The 21,116-nt window shown below is 36.6% G+C and overlaps 1 protein-coding gene and 1 long non-coding RNA gene across 5 annotated transcripts; one reads left to right on the top strand and one right to left on the bottom strand.

Moving 5' to 3' along the window:
* Nucleotides 1-220: 220 nt before the first annotated feature.
* Nucleotides 221-10,466, top strand: LOC107827823 (uncharacterized). Of its 3 annotated transcripts, XR_012705032.1 has the most exons (6): nt 224-459; nt 7,396-7,426; nt 7,519-7,594; nt 7,801-7,915; nt 8,119-8,246; nt 9,325-10,466. It is a non-coding gene; the product is annotated as an uncharacterized LOC107827823 (long non-coding RNA). The 3 variants fall into 3 exon arrangements; XR_012705030.1 differs by adding an exon at nt 5,963-6,356 and having other exon boundaries at nt 221-459; nt 7,519-8,246; XR_012705031.1 differs by having other exon boundaries at nt 225-459; nt 7,519-7,915.
* Nucleotides 9,389-12,492, bottom strand: LOC107827822 (deSI-like protein At4g17486). Of its 2 annotated transcripts, none has more exons than XM_075244131.1 (3): nt 12,015-12,492; nt 11,215-11,506; nt 9,389-9,837 (listed from the first exon to the last, which is right to left on the bottom strand). In XM_075244131.1, the coding sequence occupies exons 1-3, from the start codon at nt 12,063-12,065 to the stop codon at nt 9,494-9,496; spliced, it is 687 nt and encodes a 228-aa protein (XP_075100232.1). In that variant the 5' UTR covers nt 12,066-12,492; the 3' UTR covers nt 9,389-9,493. The 2 variants fall into 2 exon arrangements, with proteins under 2 accessions (XP_075100232.1, XP_016510516.2); XM_016655030.2 differs by having other exon boundaries at nt 11,215-11,502; nt 12,015-12,490.
* Nucleotides 12,493-21,116: the final 8,624 nt, after the last annotated feature.

The following is a 21,116-nucleotide window of genomic DNA, read 5'->3' as shown; positions in this document are numbered from 1 at the left end:
TAGTAAAAGGGCATATTTGGACCTTTTTCGTATATAGTATAAAAATCTCTTTACAATGTTACTGTATAACTTAAACTCTTGATAAAATACTTGATAATACTATAAAAATAAATTTTTAACATAATTTATAAACAAAATTTATGTAAAATAATTTACTACTACATTATTTACCAATATGCCATTTTGTAAAGTGGCTTCTCAATGTGCCATAATTTCTTCCTTTTTCATAGAAAATTTAAAAAGGGCACATAAGCACGATTATGTATTTTTCGTTTTTTCTAAGGCGTCACGTGCTCTACATGTGACGTCACCGGCGCCACTGCCCGGCGGGAGAATGGAAGACGAGAAAATACAATGAAATGAGTGTTAGAAGCCTCGTATCACTATTATCTCCTCAGTCTCTGCGAAATTCATGAAAAAGAAGGAAATTTCAGAAGCCCCAATTGGTTTCTTCGATAGGTCAGTTACTTCCTCATTTTTCCTGTTTAATTGTGCGAAATGTACATTAAGCTTTGGATTTTGCTTCTTCTTTTCGTCCAGTCTATATGCATTCAACAAACTACACATTATTGCGTTCGGCCCGCTTTATTACACCTGTTTACTCGCATATGTATAAAATTGTTTAAGCGAGGTTTTACTGCAGGTTATTTAGCTAGCATTCAAAGATTAAGGGCTCAACAAAAACTACTACTAGTATATTTTTTAGTTTAAAGTCCTCTATATTCATTCTGTTTTTTATACTCGGATTTCAATCAAAATAAATAATTTGCTTTTAACACAAATTAGAGATTGTTTAAAACTAGAGAATCTCTAGATATTGCAGTTGTGCCTATACTGACATACAAGTCTATGACCAGACAAAAAAGGGCTAAAAGAGTACTCACAAATATTGGAAAGAAGAACAAGCCTTAATTCCGAAGTGGAACATATGCTTGTGATAATTTATCCTGTAATATGGTTACAAGGCATTTGTGCGAAAGTAGTTAAAAAGTGTGAGAAGCAAATCTTTTTGATTCAAATTGGGAATGGAAGTTGATTTGAGAACTCGTGACCAAATTATGGCTAGACATTGCAGAAGAATCTTTAGAGAGCCGGGTTTATATTATTAGATCAATTCATTAAGTTTAATGAGTGGCTGTATATGAAGATGAAAAAACAAGCTGAACTAACTTTGATGTTGGAATATAGAACCTAGAAAAAATGCAGCGAGCAGTCTTCAAGAAAAATGTGTGAAGAAGTTGAACCTTAGAATAAAGAGATAAGCGGCATGATGCTCGTATATCCACTTTGAGATATTCTGTGGGTCTTAGTCAAATATAGCCAAGGGAATAGAATGAATCATCTCCTTCATGCGGTTAACACGGGACCAAAAGGATTGACGCAAGCTCGTACTTTTGCCTAAAATACTTTGGACCACCTAACTCCACGAAGTTCAGCGGGTTTATCTTGTTTGATTCATCAAACAGAAAACGAAATTCTTTCAGCATTTCAGCACGTTTGGTTTGAATGAAGATGATGCAAAAGATATCTCAATAGATGTTGTGTCTCTAGGATTTGAATATCCTGTGGATATGGACGGAGTAGACTTTTCTGATACTGACTAAGAACCCTCCTTGGTCAAGTCAGCTGAATTTTAACATTCCTATCAACTCATCCTTGGCTTGATCTGGCCAAGATGAAAGAAATGAGAATGCTGATGTTTCTGGCGGAAGAATGGAGTAGGAATGATGGAATGCCTTTAGATAGAAAAGGACAATTCGGTAAAGAATCCTTAAGAGCACTTTTGCAGCATAAAATGCAGAAAGCTAACCCTTCCCACCCTCACCACCCTTAATTAGAGAGACTTAGGGTGTTCAAAACCGAATCGTAATCGTTAACCGAATCGAAAAAATGGCTTATTGGCTTATTGGTATCGGTTTATCGGGGTAACGGTTGGTGAACGGATTAAGATTTTATAATTAACGGCTTAACGGTTTGGGGGTGGATTACTCAATTTTCTTATCGGATAAACCGTTAACCCGTTAAAATTTTTTATATTTATACTTTTACCCCTATGTATATAAAGTAAGTAATTTTTGAAACCCTAAGGTACTCTTGGGAACTTGAAAGTACTCTTTCTTGAATTCCCAACTATTGTTTCCCCTTTCTTTTGCAGTCAAAACATGTTATGTTTACAGTATATTGAAAAGCATGTACTCAAATGATGTATGTTAAGAAGTTACGTGCATCTCTTCTTTCTTTTTCTGTTGTTGGTATATATATTCCTTGATTGTACGGTTGTCTTGAAGAGTAAGGGATAAAAGGCACTTTCTTTTAGTGCTTTTTAATATAGCAGTAGTAATGAAATCTGACAACTTACAGGAAAATATTTTTAGCTATGCAACCAAAAGAACTAGGGTTCAAAAAATTTCTATTTTATTTAGCTGATAAACTGCGCGATAATCGTTAATCTGATACCAATCCGCTCGTTGTCTTATTGGATGGTTAGCGGATTACTACATTTATAATCCGATATCCGATAAGCCGAACCGTTAAACGTAATAATCCGTCCAATCCGCCCGATAAGCACCCGAGACAGAGACTCCTTCAGTTTTTATCGGATATGAACATGGTAGTTTCGGCTTAGCCACACACGGGTCCATTTTGATGAACCAAGAGAATAAAAGTCTGCTTATGGAGACAAAAGAAAAGGCTGAAGATTTTGAGCTGGAATCTGGATATCAAGCAACAAATACCTATAAGTGGAAGCCACTCTAGTGATTAATGCAGCATTGTTCATGGGTAGACTTAGAGTTGGTTGGCTCCCTAATGGCATCCCATACATTCTGGTGTCAGTTGGAGGACTTTGCCAACTAAGTTGCTCTGACACAGGTGTGGATCTAGAGGTCGGATCCTTTGAAATGTAAATTTTAAGATTCGGGGATACGGATCCTGGAATTGATACGGGTGCGGGGATCTGGCTAAAAAAAATTCAAAAAAATAAAAATTTAAAAATATCTCTAAATTATGAGAAATTTTGTGGAATACTTATTTATAACTTGTAAAGCGTGGATTACTTTTTTATTCTCAAGTTGTAGGCGTGATTTCTTGATTTTCTTCCATTCTCGGATTCTCCTACAAGTTACACAAAGTATATTAAAACATAATAGATATCACATAACTACATAAGTAAAAGAGTTAGACATATAAAGATAAAGAAAACATACCTTTTAGGCTTTTACTGGTTTTGTCGAAGAACTTGACATGAACATAGAGAATAAAAGACGTAATTATCATTTAGCATTCCTCTCACAAGTCACAAATTATAAAGAGTTAGCCATTCTCATTAAGTCAATCAAATAAGCATGAGCACCAAAAAGGCCAAAATAAACTACAATTACAATCACCATTCCCCATACAAAGTTACATTAACATTGAACTATATAAACTAATAAAAAGTAGGAAAGTATAACTATTAAGTTTTAGCATTTGAACAATAATATTTAGCATTCTTCCTCACTATTTTCAAGATCAATTTCTTACACATCTTCAACCTCTTCTTCAAAGATGACTCCTTCTAAGTGAGGCTCATCTATTGATAAGTCAACTAGATCACCGGTGGCTTCATCAACATCAAAACGATCTCCACCTGAAGCAAAATTAAAATAAAAATGATTTAAAATATTAAAAAATATATAAAATCAAGAAAACATAGATTATAGACATACCCACATCCCAATACTTGCTTGGGCCACTTGTATATTTTTTGTTTTTGACGAGAAAGCAAGCGAAAATTGTAGTGCACAAAAACTAGATCTTCGGCTCTTGAAGTCTCTGACTTGTTTCTTTTGATGTTATGGATCAACAAATAGGTGCTCCAATTCCTTTCGCAACAAGAAGAAGAAGCCGATTGTGAAAGCAATTTGTAAGCCAAGCTTTGCAAAAGTGGAGCGTTTACACCATGGTTAGCCCACCAAGATACATGCTCCTCATACATCATAGCCTCAACCACATGAGGCTCACTAAAAGAACCACTCCCACTTGCGAATGCTCCGTACTCCAAAGACGCTTGTTTTAGATCATTTGAATATTTAAAGTATCTTTGGAAGCATTTAACCCTATTTAAAGAAATCTCTTTATCCTCATTGGGAGCAAGCTTTCGAACCCCATTGCCTTTTTTAAGCCATGATTCGTGGTAATTTTTGGTACCAATGAATGTGTCATACAATGTAAAAGAGTGTTACTCTTATTCCACCTAGCAACAAGAATTTCTTGAATTGTATCAAAAAAGTCTGATTGCCCGATAATAAGATCTTCTCCTTCTCAAAGATAATTGCCTTCACATTTTCGATCATTATATCCCACATATTATAAACAAGACGCAACTTTAGAGCATTAAGATTGGCACTTCTAAACATAGACACAATTGATTACGTAAACTTTAAAAAGTATTCAATCTTATCCCACCATCCGTCATTCATTACAAAGGATTTTATTTCACGCATTTTAGCTTCAATCACTTTATCTCCCTTATAATTTTTCCGATCATCATCCATCACCATTCTTTCCAATGATGCTTTTACTTGATGAACACGACTAGTCATGACAACATGAGATGCAAATCTCGTTTCGGCAACTTTCAACAAAGACAACGCCGAATGCTTTTGAAAAAGAGCATGAGCCGTATCATAATTCAACACAAAAATTTTCAAGCTACTAACTTCAATAATCAAATCTAAAATCCATTTGCAATTCACAAATTGAGTTGATTTTTTGGAAGTTTGCACATACTTTTTAGTGCAAGGTTCAAACAATGAACAACACATGGTGTCCAAAATATATGTGGAAAAGTTTGCTCAGAACCGGCAAGCTTCATATTACTTGCATTATCGATGATAACTTGAACAACATTACTTGCATCGATTACTTGAACAACATTAAATCAATTGAAGAGGTTGGTGCAAGTAATGATATGGCTCATGCTCTTTTTCAAAAGTATTCGACTTTGTCTTTGTTGAAAGTTACCGAAACGAGATTTGCATCTCATATTGTCATCACTAGTCGTGTTCATCAAGTGAAAGCATCATTGGAAAGAATGGTGATGGATGATGATTGGAGAAATTATAAGGGAGATAAAGTGATTGAAGCTAAAACGCGCCAAATAAAATCCCTTGTAATGAATGACGGATGGTGGGATAAGATTGCGTACTTTTTAAAGCTTACGGAACTAATTGTGTCTATGCTTAGAAGTGCCGATCTTGATGCTCCAACGTTGCATCTTGTTTATGATATGTAGGATACAATGATCGAAAAGGTGAAGGCAATTATCTTTGAGCAAGAGGGGAAGGATCATATTATCGGGCAATCAGACCTTTTTGATACAATTCAAGAAATTCTTTTTGCTAGGTGGAATAAGAGTAACATTCCTTTACATTATATGACACATTCATTGGTACCCAAATACTACCACGAATCATGGCTTAAAAAAGGCAATGGGGTTCGAAGGCTTGCTCCCAATGAGGATAGAGAGATTTCCTTAAATAGGGTTAAATGCTTCCAAAGATACTTTAAATAGATCTAAAACAAGCGTCTTTGGAGTATGGAGCATTCGCAAGTGGGAGTGATTTTTTTAGTGAGCCTCATGTGGTTGAGGCTATGATGTATGAGGTGTCTCTATCTTGGTGGGCTAACCATGGTGTAAACGCTCCACTTTTGCAAAGCTTTGCTCTCACAACCGGCTTCTTCTTCTTATTGCGAAACGAATTGGAGAACCTATTTGTCGATCCATAGCATCAAAAGAAACTAGTTAGAGACTTCAAGAGTCGAAGATCTAGTTTTTGTGCACTACAATCTTCGCTTGCTTTCTCGTCAAAAAGAAAAAATATATAAGTGGCCTAAGCAAGTATTGGGATGTCGGTATGTCTATAATCTATGTTTTCTTGATTTTATATTTTAAATCATTTATATTTTAATTTTGCTTTAGGTAAAGATCGTTTTGATGTTGATGAAGCCACCGGTGATCTAGTTGACTTATCAATAGATGAACCTCAACCAGTGTTTTAAAAAGCGACGGAGCAATTGCTTTAATCGAGAAGCGACGCGAAGCAATGGCTGCTCGCTTTTCCATGCCTGAGGCGAATCGACCACACGAAGCGCTCGCTTCAGTCGAAAAAGAGCAAAGCGACCTTGAAGCGCAGAATCGCTCGCTTCTGTTCAGAGGGGTCAGTTTTTTTAAAAAAAAAAAAGTTGGGTCTGTTTTTTTATTATACAAAACAGACCCCTAAGACCAAAGTGAAGACCATTTTTCTCTTCTTCCCAAATCAATTGTTGTTGAGTGCTGCTAGGGTTCAAGTCGCCAGAGACCTCCAATCCTCCAGGTAATTTTTCTTCTTTCTTCTTCTTCTCCTTTTTTTTCTTTCTGCTTTCTTCTTCTTGTTCCCGTCCAGGCGTCTGCTCACAGCTAGGGCAGGCGCAATTTTTGTTTTTCCTTTTGTTCTTCTTATTTAGTATAAAAGTAGGTACCACTACCACCAATTCCTTCATTGAACTGAAGCGCAATTCTTAAAAAATATAATGTAAACCTTGCAAAGACACAATATAAATAATCAAAAAGTTCAATTTAAAAACATAAAAGTAGGTACCACTACCACCAATTCCTCCATAAACCATAGGACAAGCAAAATCACATAAAAATTAACTTTATAAACTGAAATACACATAAAAATTAATAAATAAAGGCTAAAATACTAATCAAATAAACTGAAAATAATATATATATATATAAAATTAACTTTACAAACTGTAAATTTAATTATTATATATATATATATATATATATATATATATATATATATATATATATATATATATATATATATATATATATATATATATATATATATATATATTATATTTTCAGTTTATTTGATTATGTTTTTTTCTTATATATAAATTGAACTTTTTGATTATTTATATTGTGTCTTTGCAAGGTTTACATTATGGTTTTTAAGAATTGCGCTTCACTTCAATGAAGCGTGCGCTTCGTTTTTAAAGCGAGGCGAGCCCCTGTCGCTTTTTTGCGCTTCTTGCTCTCAAAAACACTGACCTCAACTAGAAGGAGTCATCTTTGAAGAAGAGGTTGAAGATGTGTAAGAAATTGATTGTCAAAATATTGAGGAAGAATGATGCTAAAACTTAATAGTTATACTTCCCTACTTTTTATTAGTTTACGTAGTTCAATGTAAATGTAACTTTGTATAGGAAATGGTGATTGCAATTGTAGTTTATTTTTTCCTTTTTGGTGCTCATGCTTATTTGATTGACTTAATGAGAATGGCTAATTCTTTATAATTTGTGACTTGTGAGAGGAATGCTTAATGATAATTACTGACTTTTATTCTTTATGTTCATGTCAAGTTCTTCGACAAAACCAGTAAAAGCCTAAAAGGTATGTTTTCTTTATCTTTATATATCTAACTCTTTTACTTATAGAGTTATGTGATATCTATTATCTTTTAATATACTTTGTGTAACTTGTAGGAGAATATGGAAGAAAAACAAAAAATCACGCCTACAACTTAGAATAAAAAAGAAATCCACACTTTACAAGCTATAGGTAAGTATTCTACAAAATTTCTTATAATTTAGAGATATTTTTATTTTTAGGCGGATCCCTGCACCCGTGTCGGTTCTAGGATCCGAATCTTAAAATTTACATCTCAAATGATCCGTACCCATGTCATAGCAACTTATGTGAAGAGTATATTTTGAGAATGTAGAATACATCCTTGTACAAATGCTCTTTTGTGTTTCTGACTTAAGATATGGGAAGCCCATGTTACTGGATGGTAGAAAAACTGAATGGAAATAGAAGCCAGCAGCACTGCTAGGTCAATGTTATCAAGTTGTTAATGTACCATCGGAAGGCAGGATACTGGTAAGTGACATCTTCCATCATATTTGGAACAAAGCCTGTTTAGCTGGATCCCCTATCGGTATGGTTGCTCAACAATGCTGATCAATACTTTTCTTGTCGCCTGGGGTTTTGAATATCTTCATATTCTTGCATAGCGCAGAAGTGAATTGGATACCTCTTTGAAATTATTCATTGAAATTGATAAAGCATATTTTTACTGGCAGGAGACTCCTGCAAATATACGATACCATATTTGAGTCAAAAAATGAGGTTTAGCTAAGCTGGTATGATACCATATTTAAGTCAGCTAACCTGCTATGGGTTCTTATTTAAGTTACCGGTCCCTGAACAGGTCAGTGTATGCTATTTGGCGGATGCTCTCTCTTTTTACATTTTCATCTTTCTGTGCTAGTGTCATTGCTCCCTATATATTCATCAAGCTTCATCCATTCTAACTTTTGCACTTGTACATTTAATGAAAATTTGACTTGATCTAGTCACCTTCTCCAGGGTTTTCTGGTTCATCATCGCCTGTTTATTGTAATTAGAAAACTCCCCCCTCCACGCTCTTCCCTTTGAGTGCTAGTCATTTACTTTTGTTGCTTTTACACTGTTATGCATCCTTTCTTTGTAAATAATTTAGAGCTTGTGATGCTTCTTTATCCTTTCTCAATAGGAAGGAGAAGCAGAGTCATTATTGTTGGACTTTATTCATTTCCATGAATAGCTTTTGTCTTCTTTCTTTTTGGTCATAAAATTCTTATATCATGCGAGAAAAAATGAACATATAGGATAAGAGGGTACGAATGAAACATGAACACGAAAGGTTGGAATTTTTTAATACAGTGATTAGTGATATCTTTTGGTCAATTCACGGTCACCTCTCAGGTATAGTATCAGCCTTTAGGACTAAAAGTTGGTTCATCACGATAAAGATTGGGAGACAAATGTGACGGGTTTGGAAAAAATCAAAAGAAAAAAGTGGTATGATTTGTCCAAAGCTGCTGAATAGCAAATAATGTCCCTCTAAAAGGAAAAGCACATAATATTCCTAGGCTTCGATCTCATACTATAACACTTTTTTTTTTCTCCAACCCTTTTCAGAGATAAACAGTGACTTCCTACTCTACCCTTGTGACCAGTGACCACATTGCAAAAGCTCCCCTTCATTTCAAGCGTGCCGTGCACTCTCCCCAAGATAATCAAGTGCATAAATGGTTGAGTAGTTAATCAATCAATAATGTCTTAATTCTAAATTAGTTGGATTGGCACTATATGTTGCTATATTTATTCTGCTCAATTCATGTTCAATGTCATAGTTTAACTAATTTTACAATGATCATAATAAGGTTATTATGCTAGTTTTTTGTTGCTGCATAATTTTAGATTTTCACTTTACTCTAAAATTGGGTTAGCTATCTGTTAAACAGCAGTCAGTTTCACTGCACAAAGAAGGTCGATCCCAGTTCATTGAATGCATTCGTGTATACAAAATTTGCAAGGCTTCTCGAGTGGTAGTTAATTACTAGTATTTTGTAGCATCGAGCAAAAGAATCACTGGTGAATCAAATAAAGCACGGCCATTCTGCATCAAGAATTCTAAGATGAATTTGATTCTGATATCAACGAAGATGGAGGTTGCGGTCTTGTAACTTTATTACTTGTGGATTTGGCAACTATAGGAGGAGATTGCGACGACGACGACGTTGAATCTGATATCAATGGCAAAGATGGAGGCAGCGGGCTTTTGCTTTTATTACTTGTGGATTTGGCAATTGGAGGAGATTGCGAAGAAGCTGGAAATGGATTTGAAGTGGGAGTCTGTCTATTCGAGCTGCTCTGAGGTTTCTTGCTGTCCCCTTCACTTGCCTTGTCCTCCATCCGATGGTGCCGAACTTTAGTAGACTTTAAGCTCATTGGAATGATACAATGGCAAAAGAAACCTACACCAACAATTACTAAGTTTATTAAATAAATTTCTCATATCAACTAGTTGGAGAACACAAAATTTCAAACTTAAGAACCATTAACCCGTATAATTAAATGCGGAATATTAGTTCAATGGCTGCACAAAATCATGCCCCTGAGTTTGGGCAGCCATTGAACTTGGTGGGAATCTTCCGCAATGGCTGCGAAATGTCATTCTCATTTCTCACCATAACCAAACTTTATTACATCAAGCAAGCATTTTGTATACGGTCGAAATCGGGTATGTCGGATTTCGAAGGTACGAGGAGCTGCCTCGAGAACGAGCTCGTAATAGACCAGGCTCGGGCTCAATGGCAGAGCATGAGGATCGAAGTGCTCACCGAAGATCGAGACCGAGCATGACTGACTTCGAGTAGGGCATAATAACGGAATGACGAGATATTAGCAACCGACCGAAGATCTCGGCAGAAATCCTTGAACAGATCGAATCAAGCAGTTATTAACGCCAATCATGGGATTTGTTTCCGTTATTAGAATTGTACCTTGTTTAAGATTCCTCTACTATATAAAGAGGGACCCCATTCATTTGTAAGGAGCATTGATTCACTGATAAAGATATACAAAAACATTGTTCTTTATTTTACTTACTCTCCATTACTGTTCATCATTGTTGATCCTCTGTTCTTCCTGCTCAACCTCGAGACCATCTCGAATCAAGGTCGAAAACGCTGCTAGAACACTGGTTTGATTTATTTTCTTATTTAGATTATCTATTCAATTCCTTGTTTGTCAATTGGTATTGGATTAAATCACGTATCCTTAAAACCACTAAATAAGTTTAATTATTACTCGAATTTTAGGGTAAACACATTTATTTCTAAGAAAGTTCCTGGACAAGTACTTCCTATATCCTCCTACTGTAGGTCCTCAACTTAATTACAATAAGAACAAATATTGAGACTTCTATGAAACTAGCAAGAAACTTCCTGATTCAACTACATGTTGAGAAAACGACAGTAACAAGTTCGACCTAATATCAATTAATTATGTTTTCAATTTAAATTTGAAGGGGAGCCTTGGAGCAACAATAAAGTTATCTCTGGTAGGTATGATTTCGAATCGTGGAAGCAGTTACTAATGTTTGCATTAAGGTAGAGTGATGTCCTATTTTTTCAATTTAAACTATATGAATTCTTTAACTCTGTTCCGCTATATTCATTGTATTCCAATACTCAAAAATTCTTCTAAAACTAGAAGTAGTTTATAAATTCTCAAGCTTACCCTAACAGTAACGTACAATTATTAACTAAATTAAAAAGATTCCTAATATGGTGTACAATAAGTGAAGCAATAAATCCGACTGAAAAAGACAGAAAATCTGAAAATCTTACCAATCCGAGCGAGTCGATTAACCCAACTGGGAATTGGATTGCTGGTGAGTTTAATACAAGCATCATTACAAAAGTGGTTGCAGTTCTTGGTAATAAGGTTGTAAGCAATTCCTTTGTACTTATCAGCAAGCTCTTCCATTACTCCTCTTACTTCCCCAGGTGTTTTCTCTGTCCATCCAATCAAAATGGTCTTTCTAAAAATAAATCCCTCGCACTTTTTTGGCTCCCCTTCAAAAATTCCAGTAGTTGGATACTCATGAGCTCCAAATGCATACTCAACTCCGTGAACTAGCTAACCATAATCCACCATTAACAAATCTTTAGTTACCATATGCTATTGACAAATAATTAAGCTGAGTTAAGTAAAAATATTTCTACTTTAATCATCACTAGTTCATAAAGCATAGGGCAAGTGCACAAATAGCCATATACTATTTAGAGATTAGGCGGTACTTATTTTGTCCTGAAATTTGAAACTAAATATCGTAACTTCAGACAATTCAAGACACTTTTGCCCCGAAAAATTGAATTGAAAAATTAAGATTAAGATGCACAGCAGCCCTTTAGAGCGATTACCTTATATCATTTCTACCTTTTCTTGTTATAAGCCCACTATTATCAAATCTTTTACCATATGTTACTGACAAATAATTGAACTGATTTAAGTAAAAAGATTGTATTTTTACTACAATATATAAAGCAGAAAGGCCCAGGTTTGAAGCACAGATCTAATATAGCTAAATCAGTAGGAAATTATGAAAATATTCAAGAATAAACAAAATGGGTATGGAATTACTGACCTTGAACACCAGAATGGTAAACACCAAGACCAAGCCAATAAGCATAGCCATTGATTGAGGTTAGATCGTATACATTTAAGTACACTGGAACCGATCCACGGCCACATTTGATTGAATTCTTGCAACACGGCATCTTGGACAGTGGAAATTTTAGCTCCACTTTACTCTGTGACCCACATAGCAGAGCAAAAAAGATGCTTAATTTTGATAATTGAATTCAGATATGTTGGTACTTGGTAGGTAAATGAAGGAGAAATGTGGGTTTACTTTTTCTTTTCTTTTTGCTCACTTGGGGTTGGGGGTGGGGGTGGGGGTGGGGTACTACCGGCGGCGATATAGTGCCGTACCGGTTGGTGTAAGAAGGAGAAGGGTAGTTACATATAAATATAAATAAAAGTAGAGATTGGTTGGAGGCTTGGAATCTTTGCTGACAATGCTAAGCTAAAGTGAAGTGTGTACTATAAAGGTGGCTGAGTGTATTATGGAATGATGATCTGTGATTTCTCTTTGTATTTTTATAAACACGTTTCTGTCTTTCCTTCCTGTGGACTGTGGAGTTTGGGACTCTACCGGTCTACCCGATTAAAATTATTCGCTAGCCATTTGGACAATAATTGAATTCCAGTTGGAAAAAGGTATTTGATACCTAAAATAAATAAATAAATAAAAATGAAAGTTACTTTGTATATGAATTTCAATAATTAAAATTTGTAAAAATTGAAGATTTTTTACTTAAAGCCAGTATTTTTAATATCTCCCTAATGTTGAAATTCAGTATTCAATATTTTCTTTTTGGTCCTTAAGAAAGTATTTATAGAAACTACAGGGTCAATGTTCTCATACACTTGTCCAAATAAGTATTGGTCAAACAAACGAGCAACCCTTGTTTAAAGTTCCATAATTCTACAATAATTTATTTCATAGTCTTTGAATAAATTAGTATTCTCTCCAACCCCATATGGTTTATACGTCTAATTTTCTAGGTAAATTTAGACTTGGATTGCCTAAATTTTTATATATTAGGGAAAAACCACAAAATGTACTTTAATCTCATTTTTACAAGTAAAAATTAATATCTAAAACAACGTACTTAAAAAATCTCTTTGATTCACTCTATAATATTAATGCCATATAAATGGGACAAAGAAAGTATAATTTTCTGCATTATTAATTAGTTTAAACTCTATTGCTTTCTTCCAAAAAATTAAGAAGAGAATGCAGCATATTTGTCCCTAGTTAACTTCTTTTACTCTTTCTTTCTATCCCCCCCCCCCCCCATCCTTTATCACGCATAAATTAAAAGAGAAGAAAGCAGAGTATTGAACTTCAAGGTAACTTTTATACCTTTTCATTAAATGGTGAGACTATCTTTCTTGTGGTACTAATTGCAATCTATATAAAAAAAAATAGTTTCCTAAAAGATATCAATTTGATCAGGGGGGTATTAATTGCAATGTGTAAAGTTGAAGGGGATATTGAGTTTAATGCAACTAAAGGGCATTTAGCCTTTGTTTATTCATGCATACGTATGAATATTCTTTAGATGTTTTTGTTATTTGATTTATTTATTCACTTATTTTTAAGAAGCACAATAATCTATATTTATCTATACTATATTAAAAGTACGAAGACCCTTAGCGAAATATCGTTCTCCTTTTTATCCTTTAGAAACATATTTTATATTGGATAGAATTGTAATTTAGGTTATTTTCCTAATATTTAGGATTTTGAAACCAACTAAAATTTGACTTATATCAATTAAAAAGTTACCTTATATAGATCGGAAAAAAAATTATTAACATGATTTTCTTTTTGAATCTAATTAGACTAACTTTGCCTGATTATACACACACAAGTAAACTAACACATTAAATCCGTGAGAATTTATTGAAAGAATAAACTATAATTCTAATTTTACATGAATTTTATATTTTTACTTCTTTTAAGATAGTATTAACGTCTTATGTGAGTTAGATGACGTCATGTTTATGTCTTTTTAGAATGACAATAAGAATATGTAGTTTTTTTTAAATAAAAATAAAATAATTCTAAATCTTCAAAGTTATATGGTCTTGTTGAAAAAAACGATGCATAACTTGTAGAATTAAAGTAATAAAATTATAAAACTGAAATAAATTTTATGTTAAATATATTGACTGTGGTGATTGAGAACTATTGTGAGACAAAACCTATTCTTTTGTTGAGTTAGCAAAATAGAGTCAAGAATCACCAATTTTAGGAACTTATATGTTTTAAAATTTTATTTTATAAATCAAATAAATTATTTAATAATATTTATATAATTTATAATGTTTATTCGCATTGATATAGGGCACGCGCAAATCGCGTATCCTAAGACTAGTTTCTCAATTAGAGTAGACAAGATAGCACAAATAATATTGGGATACTCTTAATTACCAATCTGCCAATAAGAATGTGGTAGATTCATATTTTGAGAAGAATTTGTCTCACATGTCTTCCTCGTACCTTTTTGTTTACCCGAAAAATAAATAGTGTTGAATTTATACGTGGTTCTAAGGATACGTGGTATAATTTGACACAAATTGTAAAGGTAAGTAGAAATACGTCGAATATTGATCGTAAAGAATGAAATACGAACCGAATTGAATGGAGAATGATTTATGAACAAGCAAGATGAATCAATGCATAAAACTCACAAAAGGATAATCTCTAAGAATATCAGTAATCTCTGAATATGTGAATGTATGAATGCCTTAATCTTCTCTCCCTTCCAAAGATAGTAGCCATCTACCTCTTATAGTTGAGGGATCCTACTTTAGATGTAATTAAAAATACATAGTGGGGATCCCATGATAGATTAGTTTTTCCCTAATTCCCGCCGAGATTCTCTCCCTTAGTGCGGCTGTAACGGCTTTTGTCTCTTGGCTCGATCTTGATCGAATTTGGTATTGGTCGATTTTCAGATTTAGAGCTCAATATTAACATGAGGATTGGTATCGACTCGAGCTCGATATTGGTCGGTCTCTGGCTCTTAAGCTCGATGACACCGCTTCATATCATATTTGGACTCGAGCTCGGTAATGACTTCGAGCTCGGTATTCGATCGGTCCCAGAAATTTGAGCTCGGTACCCTGGCTTCAGATCTTATCTCGATATTATGAAGATGATATTCGGTCCATTATGTTCCAATCTTAACTAATCATACGAAGGTCGAAACCGGTTTTGACCGTATACAGATAGTCCTCTCGTTTCTCGGAAAGAATATGAAAAGAAATGACATGATTTTCCAACGGTATGACTAGATATACACTAATGTTTGCATCGAGCCCGACCATGACGTACGTGATAGATGTCTCGTCGGTTCAGTTACCAAGGCATTAAATGTGTGTCAGACGATGGTCGGTCATTTGTTGATTTTGAACCGTCATTGCCAACCCTATAAATAGCTCATCTTTTTACCATTTTTTACTTTTACATCTTCAATTTCCAAATCTTCTTTCTTTTTCGCATCTTCTGAGTTCTTCATCTGTAAACTGCGATTTTCACTGCAAAATCCCTCTTCAGAATACCAAATCTTGTCATCTTTCTCTATCTTCAAAATCCAAATGGCGAAAACGTCAAAAACCGTTCCTCACAAAGAAAAAGCTTCATCTTCACGGCCCGCCGGCGACAAAACACCGGTGGAGCCACGATCTGAGGAGTGTGTTCCCGAGGTGTGTGTTTTTACTTCTAATTTTAAGATCGACAAAGCTTCGCCAGTTTCCGATCGATGCGAGCCAGTATCGAGGTACATGTGCTCGATAACCGAGGGACATCTTGAACAATTAAGAAACGATTGCAACTGGGAGAACAAATAAGTGATAATCCCGGCTCCCGAAGAAGATATTAATACTCATATGAAAGGGTTTTTAAGTGTTTATACTTACCCTTTTACGTTGGGGCCCCTCGACCCAGTTGTCATTGATTTTTGCTGCCAATACCGAGTAACCCTGGGCCAAATCCATCATTCTTTTGGCAAATCGTTATTCTGATCCGCTTCTTCGTGAACAAAATCGAGGGGATGCCTTTCACCCTCGACCATCTCATCAAATTGTTCAACCCCCGCTTATCGAGGTGGGTTAATAAAACTCCAGCGCCAGGCTAATAAAGTGTTGTTCTCGAGCATATACAAGGACAAGTCCCGAGGCTGGATGGGCAGGTTCGTTCGAGTGAAGACTTTCGACCTAATCTCGACCGAGAAGATACCATTTCTCCAGGAATGAAACATGAAGCGTAAGTATAATTTTACTGTTAGCTCCTTCGTTTCTTTCTCACCGATATCCTTTTCCGTGATGTAGCGGTTGCTTGGATGCCCGGTGTTATTCCTAACCTTAAGAACTGGGTACGGGACTTGGCTTAGACATCCACATACGACGAGCGCTCGTGGCGCGACTTATCAAAGGGCCGATGGGAGGCTAAAACTCATAGTAAGCCTCTTTCCCATGTCTTCGATGATTCGAACAAAATATCTTTTTTATACTTAACCAATTTTCTTATGTGTAGGCTTGGGCAAAGATGCGGTTATGAGGCCCCCATCTACTTTCGAGGATCCAAAAATTAAGACAAGGATGATTTGTAAGCCGAGGAAGAATACCATCCTTTTGACCGACGAATCAGTTCGGCGTCTAAGGGAAGAAGAAGAAGAAGAAGAAAAAAAAATGATGGGTGTATATTGGTGGCCCGAGTGAAGAAAACCATCGATGCCCAAAGGCAGTTGGGTCGATGGCGGTTGATAAGGTTCCGTCTCGAACTAAGGGGATATCGGAGAAGGAATCGGGCAAAGTCCCCGAGTCATTGGAGATCGAGGATGCCTCCCATCGAAGTCAACAAACGGTAGATATATCTAAAGCTCTTCGAATTGAGGAGAACGCCCCAAGCGACTCGCTTGGGGCAATAGTAATCGGAGACTCGCCTACTCTCCCTGCTTTTTCTGAAGGGGAGATTCGGGAAGCCCGAGCTTTGGGGACCCTCGAGGTAGACGGGGCCCATGAGGGAGAGGACCCCTTCCATGATTTGTTTACCGGTATCGAGGATGTTGCCGGCCCGAGTAACGCGTCAGGTCTTTTCTTCGAGGTTCAACGAACCCTGAATTGGGTAAGTCTCGATTCCCTTTGTTTATGTCATATTTTTCCATTTTCTGCCTAACTTGTTCTCCTTTTCGTATAGGCTTTAGCTCTTCATCAAGAGGAGTTTTCCAAGTCTTGGGTAGAGCTGAGCCAACGTGAGCCGACTTTCGAGGGCTTTCGGAGGAGAGAAATGCCCTCAAACTTCTTAGTGGGCAAAAAGAGGAATATATCAAAGATTTTCGAGCCGAGTTGGCCAAGGCTCATCAAGATCAGACAGACCTGATCGAGCAGGTAATGAAAATTTTAAAATCTCATGGGCTCAACTCGAAAATGGTGGCTAACATTTCAATCTCAGAGTTGCAACAGAAGATCGAGAGGATCAAGCAATTTCGTGAGGAGGTCGACACGATAAAGGCGGAGTCCTTGGGATGGAAATAAGGTATGGACCGTCTTGCTGCAAAGAAAGAGATTGCTCGAGCTCAATTATCATCGGTCGAAAGTCAACTTCAAGGCATGAAGGAGAAGTGCTCGGCTCAAGCAAGAAAAATATAGTTGCTCGAAACTCGATTGGCTTCCAAATTTGCGAAGGTCAATAAAGCAAAGGCCGATGTGGATGCAATCGTGGCCGTCTATCGGGACGATGCTGAAGCCGCTCAAGTAAAAGCGAGAGAGTCAGTTGAGACCGCTCAAACTCTAGCATATTGGGTTGCTGAACTCGCCAAATGCCAATCTCGGAGGAAAATCCTTGAGGAGATCCATGCTTGAGGTTTTGACCTTACCGAAGAGATACTAAATGCTAAAGAACTTGAAGCCGATGCCGGAGCCTTGGCTTCCGATGACGATGATGACGATAGTGAGAGTGGGTCTGAGAGTGGGGAAGAGCCCGATGGAGAAGAGACTGCCCCTGGAGATAATCAGGAAACTTAGGGTTTTTTCCATTTTGATTTTTTGTGTAGGGTCCTGATCGAACCTTGTAAATACTCTTTTATATATATATATATATATATATATATATATATATATATATATATATATATATATATATATATATAAAGATCGTTTTCTTTCCCGACTTATCTTTGTTTAATTCTCTGTCTTGTGAAGATTTTATTTCATTCATGCCTTATAAAAGTTTTCATAAGTTCGAGGTTTTAGGCAATTTGATCGAAGTCGGACCTTGTAGTCTTTATAACCAAGTGAGTGTTTGCTCGTGTTCGAAGTAAGAGTAGCCCTTAGGCTTAATAGTTGAGTGAGTATTTGCTCGAACTCGAAGTAAGAGTAGTCCTTAGGCTTAGTAGTTGAGTGAGTGTTAGCTCGAACTTGAAATAAGAGTAGCCCTTAGGCTTAATAGTCGAGTGAGTGTTAGCTCCAACTCGAAGTAAGAGTATCCCTTAGGCTTAATAGTCGAGTGAGTGTTAACTCGAACTCGAAGTAAGAGTAGCCCTTAGGCATAATAGTCGAGTGAGTGATTGCTCGAACTCGAAGTAAGAGTAGCCCTTGGGCATAATAGTCGAGTGAGTGTTAGCTCGAACTCGAAGTAAGAGTAGCCCTTAGGAATAATAGTCGAATGAGTGATTGCTCGAACTCGAAGTAAGAGTAGCCCTTAGGCATAATAGTCGAGTGAGTGATTGCTCGAACTCGAAGTAAGAGTAGCCCTCAGGCATAATAGTCGAGTGAGTGATTGCTCGAACTCGAAGTAAGAGTGGCCCTTAGGCTTAGTAGTCTAGTGAGTGTTAGCTCGAACTTGAAGTAAGAGTAGCCCTTAGGCATAATAGTCTAGTGAGTGTTAGCTCGAACTCGAAGTAAGAGTGGACCTTAGGCTTAATAGTCGAGTGAGTGTTAGCTCGAACTCGAAGTAAGAGTAGCCCTTAGGCATAATAGTCGAGTGAGTGTTAGCTCGAACTCGAAGTAAGAGTAGACCTTAGGCTTAATAGTCGAGTGAGTGATTGCTCGAACTCGAAGTAAGAGTAGCCCTTAGACATAATAGTCGAGTGAGTGATTGCTCAAACTCGAAGTAAGAGTGGCCCTTAGGCTTTTCGGTCGAGTGAGTATTTGATCTAACTCGAGGTAAGAGTGGCCCTTAGGCCTTATGGTCGAGTGAGTGACTTCTCGAACTCGAAATAAGAGTAGCCCTTAGGCTTATGTGGGGATTGATTTCGTTGAGTTTTCGGTAGGCAGTCCCTGATTTATGGGTTAATGGTCGGCCTTAAGCATGTTTGCATAATAGATCACGAAAATAGAGGATGGATTCTGAGATACGAGATATCGGTAAAGAAAAAATTTCTCTTTATGTCATTATACATGTGTTCATGTTTTGTACCAAGGATCGAGCAAACTACACGAGCATGATTCGTTTTGACCATTTGGATCTTATAATTTTTCCTATCGAAACCCTGTTGTCATGAAGTAACTTTCTTGCATCGAACTTCATAGTCAAATTTGATATATTCGAGGGTAATTCCCCCAGTATCCGAGGTTAATTGTAAAGAGGTCTCGGATACTATTGAATTGTTCTAAATTAGCACGATCAATGGTTGCCCCATTAAAAATCTTGCCGAAAAATCCATTTGGAACAAAATCGGTCTAAGGGAAAAAGAGTGCAACTCGTGCTTTGAGGCCTAAAAACTTCGAGTTGAATAATACATCCCTATTTCTGGTCGAACACCTGTAAGTGTTAATTTCGAAATATAAACAAACATAGGAGTGTTGTACCTTAACAGTAGTATCGCTTTAAGTGCGACACGTTCCAACTGCTTGGTAGTTGTTTGCTGTTTATTACACCGAGCTTGTAGGATACTTTTCCGACGATTTCGAGAACCCGATACGGTCCTTCCTAATTCAGACCCAGTTTTCCTTCATTTGAATTTTGGGTGTTGAGGGTGACTTTCCTTAGCACTAAGTAGCCGATTTTAAAATATCAAAGATTGGTTCTTCGATTATAATACCTTTCGATCTGTTGTTTTTGGGCGGCCAATCGAACGAGAACGGCTTCTCGTATTTCGTCCAACAATTCTAGGCTTGTATTCATGGTCTCGTTATTCGACTCATTTGTTACATATCAAAACCTGATGCTAGGTTCTCCGACCTCAACTGGGATCAGAGCTTCGGTGCCACAAACCAACGAGAATAATGTTGCTCCGGTACTGGATTTTGATTTTGTGCGGTATGCCCATAGGACTTCGGGTAGTATTTCTCTCCATTTTCCTTTGGCGTCGGTCAATCTCTTCTTAAGATTTTGGATGATGGTTTTGTTGGTCGATTCGGCTTGTCCGTTCTTGCTGGGATGATACGGTGTTGATATGATCCTTTTGATTTTATGGTCTTCGAGAAATTTAGTTACTTTGCTTCCGATGAATTGCTTTTCATTATCACATACAATCTCGGATGGCATACCGAACTGACATATGATGTGGTTCCAAATGAAGTATATCACTTCATTTTCTATGACTTTCTCGAAAGTCAGTGCTTCAACCTATTACTAGAGAAATAATAGGTCATAAACAAAATAAACTGAGCCTTACCCGGAGCCGATGGGAGGGGGCCAGCGATGACCATTCCTCATTTCATAAAAGGCCATGGAGATAGGACCACGTGGAGTAGCTCCCTGGGTTGATGAATCATGGGAGCATGCCTTTGGCATTTGTCACATTTTCGAACGAACTCCCTTGCGTCCTTGCCCATATTGGTCCAATAATACCCTGCTCTGATTATTTTGAGGACCAATGAATCGGCACCAGAATGATTTTCGCAAGTACCCTCATGAATCTCACGTAGGATGTACTCGGCATCTCCCGGTCCCAAACATATTACTAGTGGATCATTGAACGTTCTTCCAAACAGCGTTCCATCATTGGATAAGGTGAACCGTGTAACTTTTATGCGTAGAGCTCTCGATTCCTCTGGATCCGATGGAAGTTTCCCATCCTTGAAGTACTCTATATATTTGTTTCTCCAATACCAGGTTAGACTTGTGGAGTTTATCTTGGTATGAACTTCTTCGATTACCAATTTCATG

Source organism: Nicotiana tabacum, chromosome 22 (genome assembly GCF_000715075.1).
Source record: "Nicotiana tabacum cultivar K326 chromosome 22, ASM71507v2, whole genome shotgun sequence".
Classification (NCBI taxonomy): Eukaryota; Viridiplantae; Streptophyta; class Magnoliopsida; order Solanales; family Solanaceae; genus Nicotiana; species Nicotiana tabacum.
This window is presented reverse-complemented; position numbering and strand designations above follow the sequence as displayed.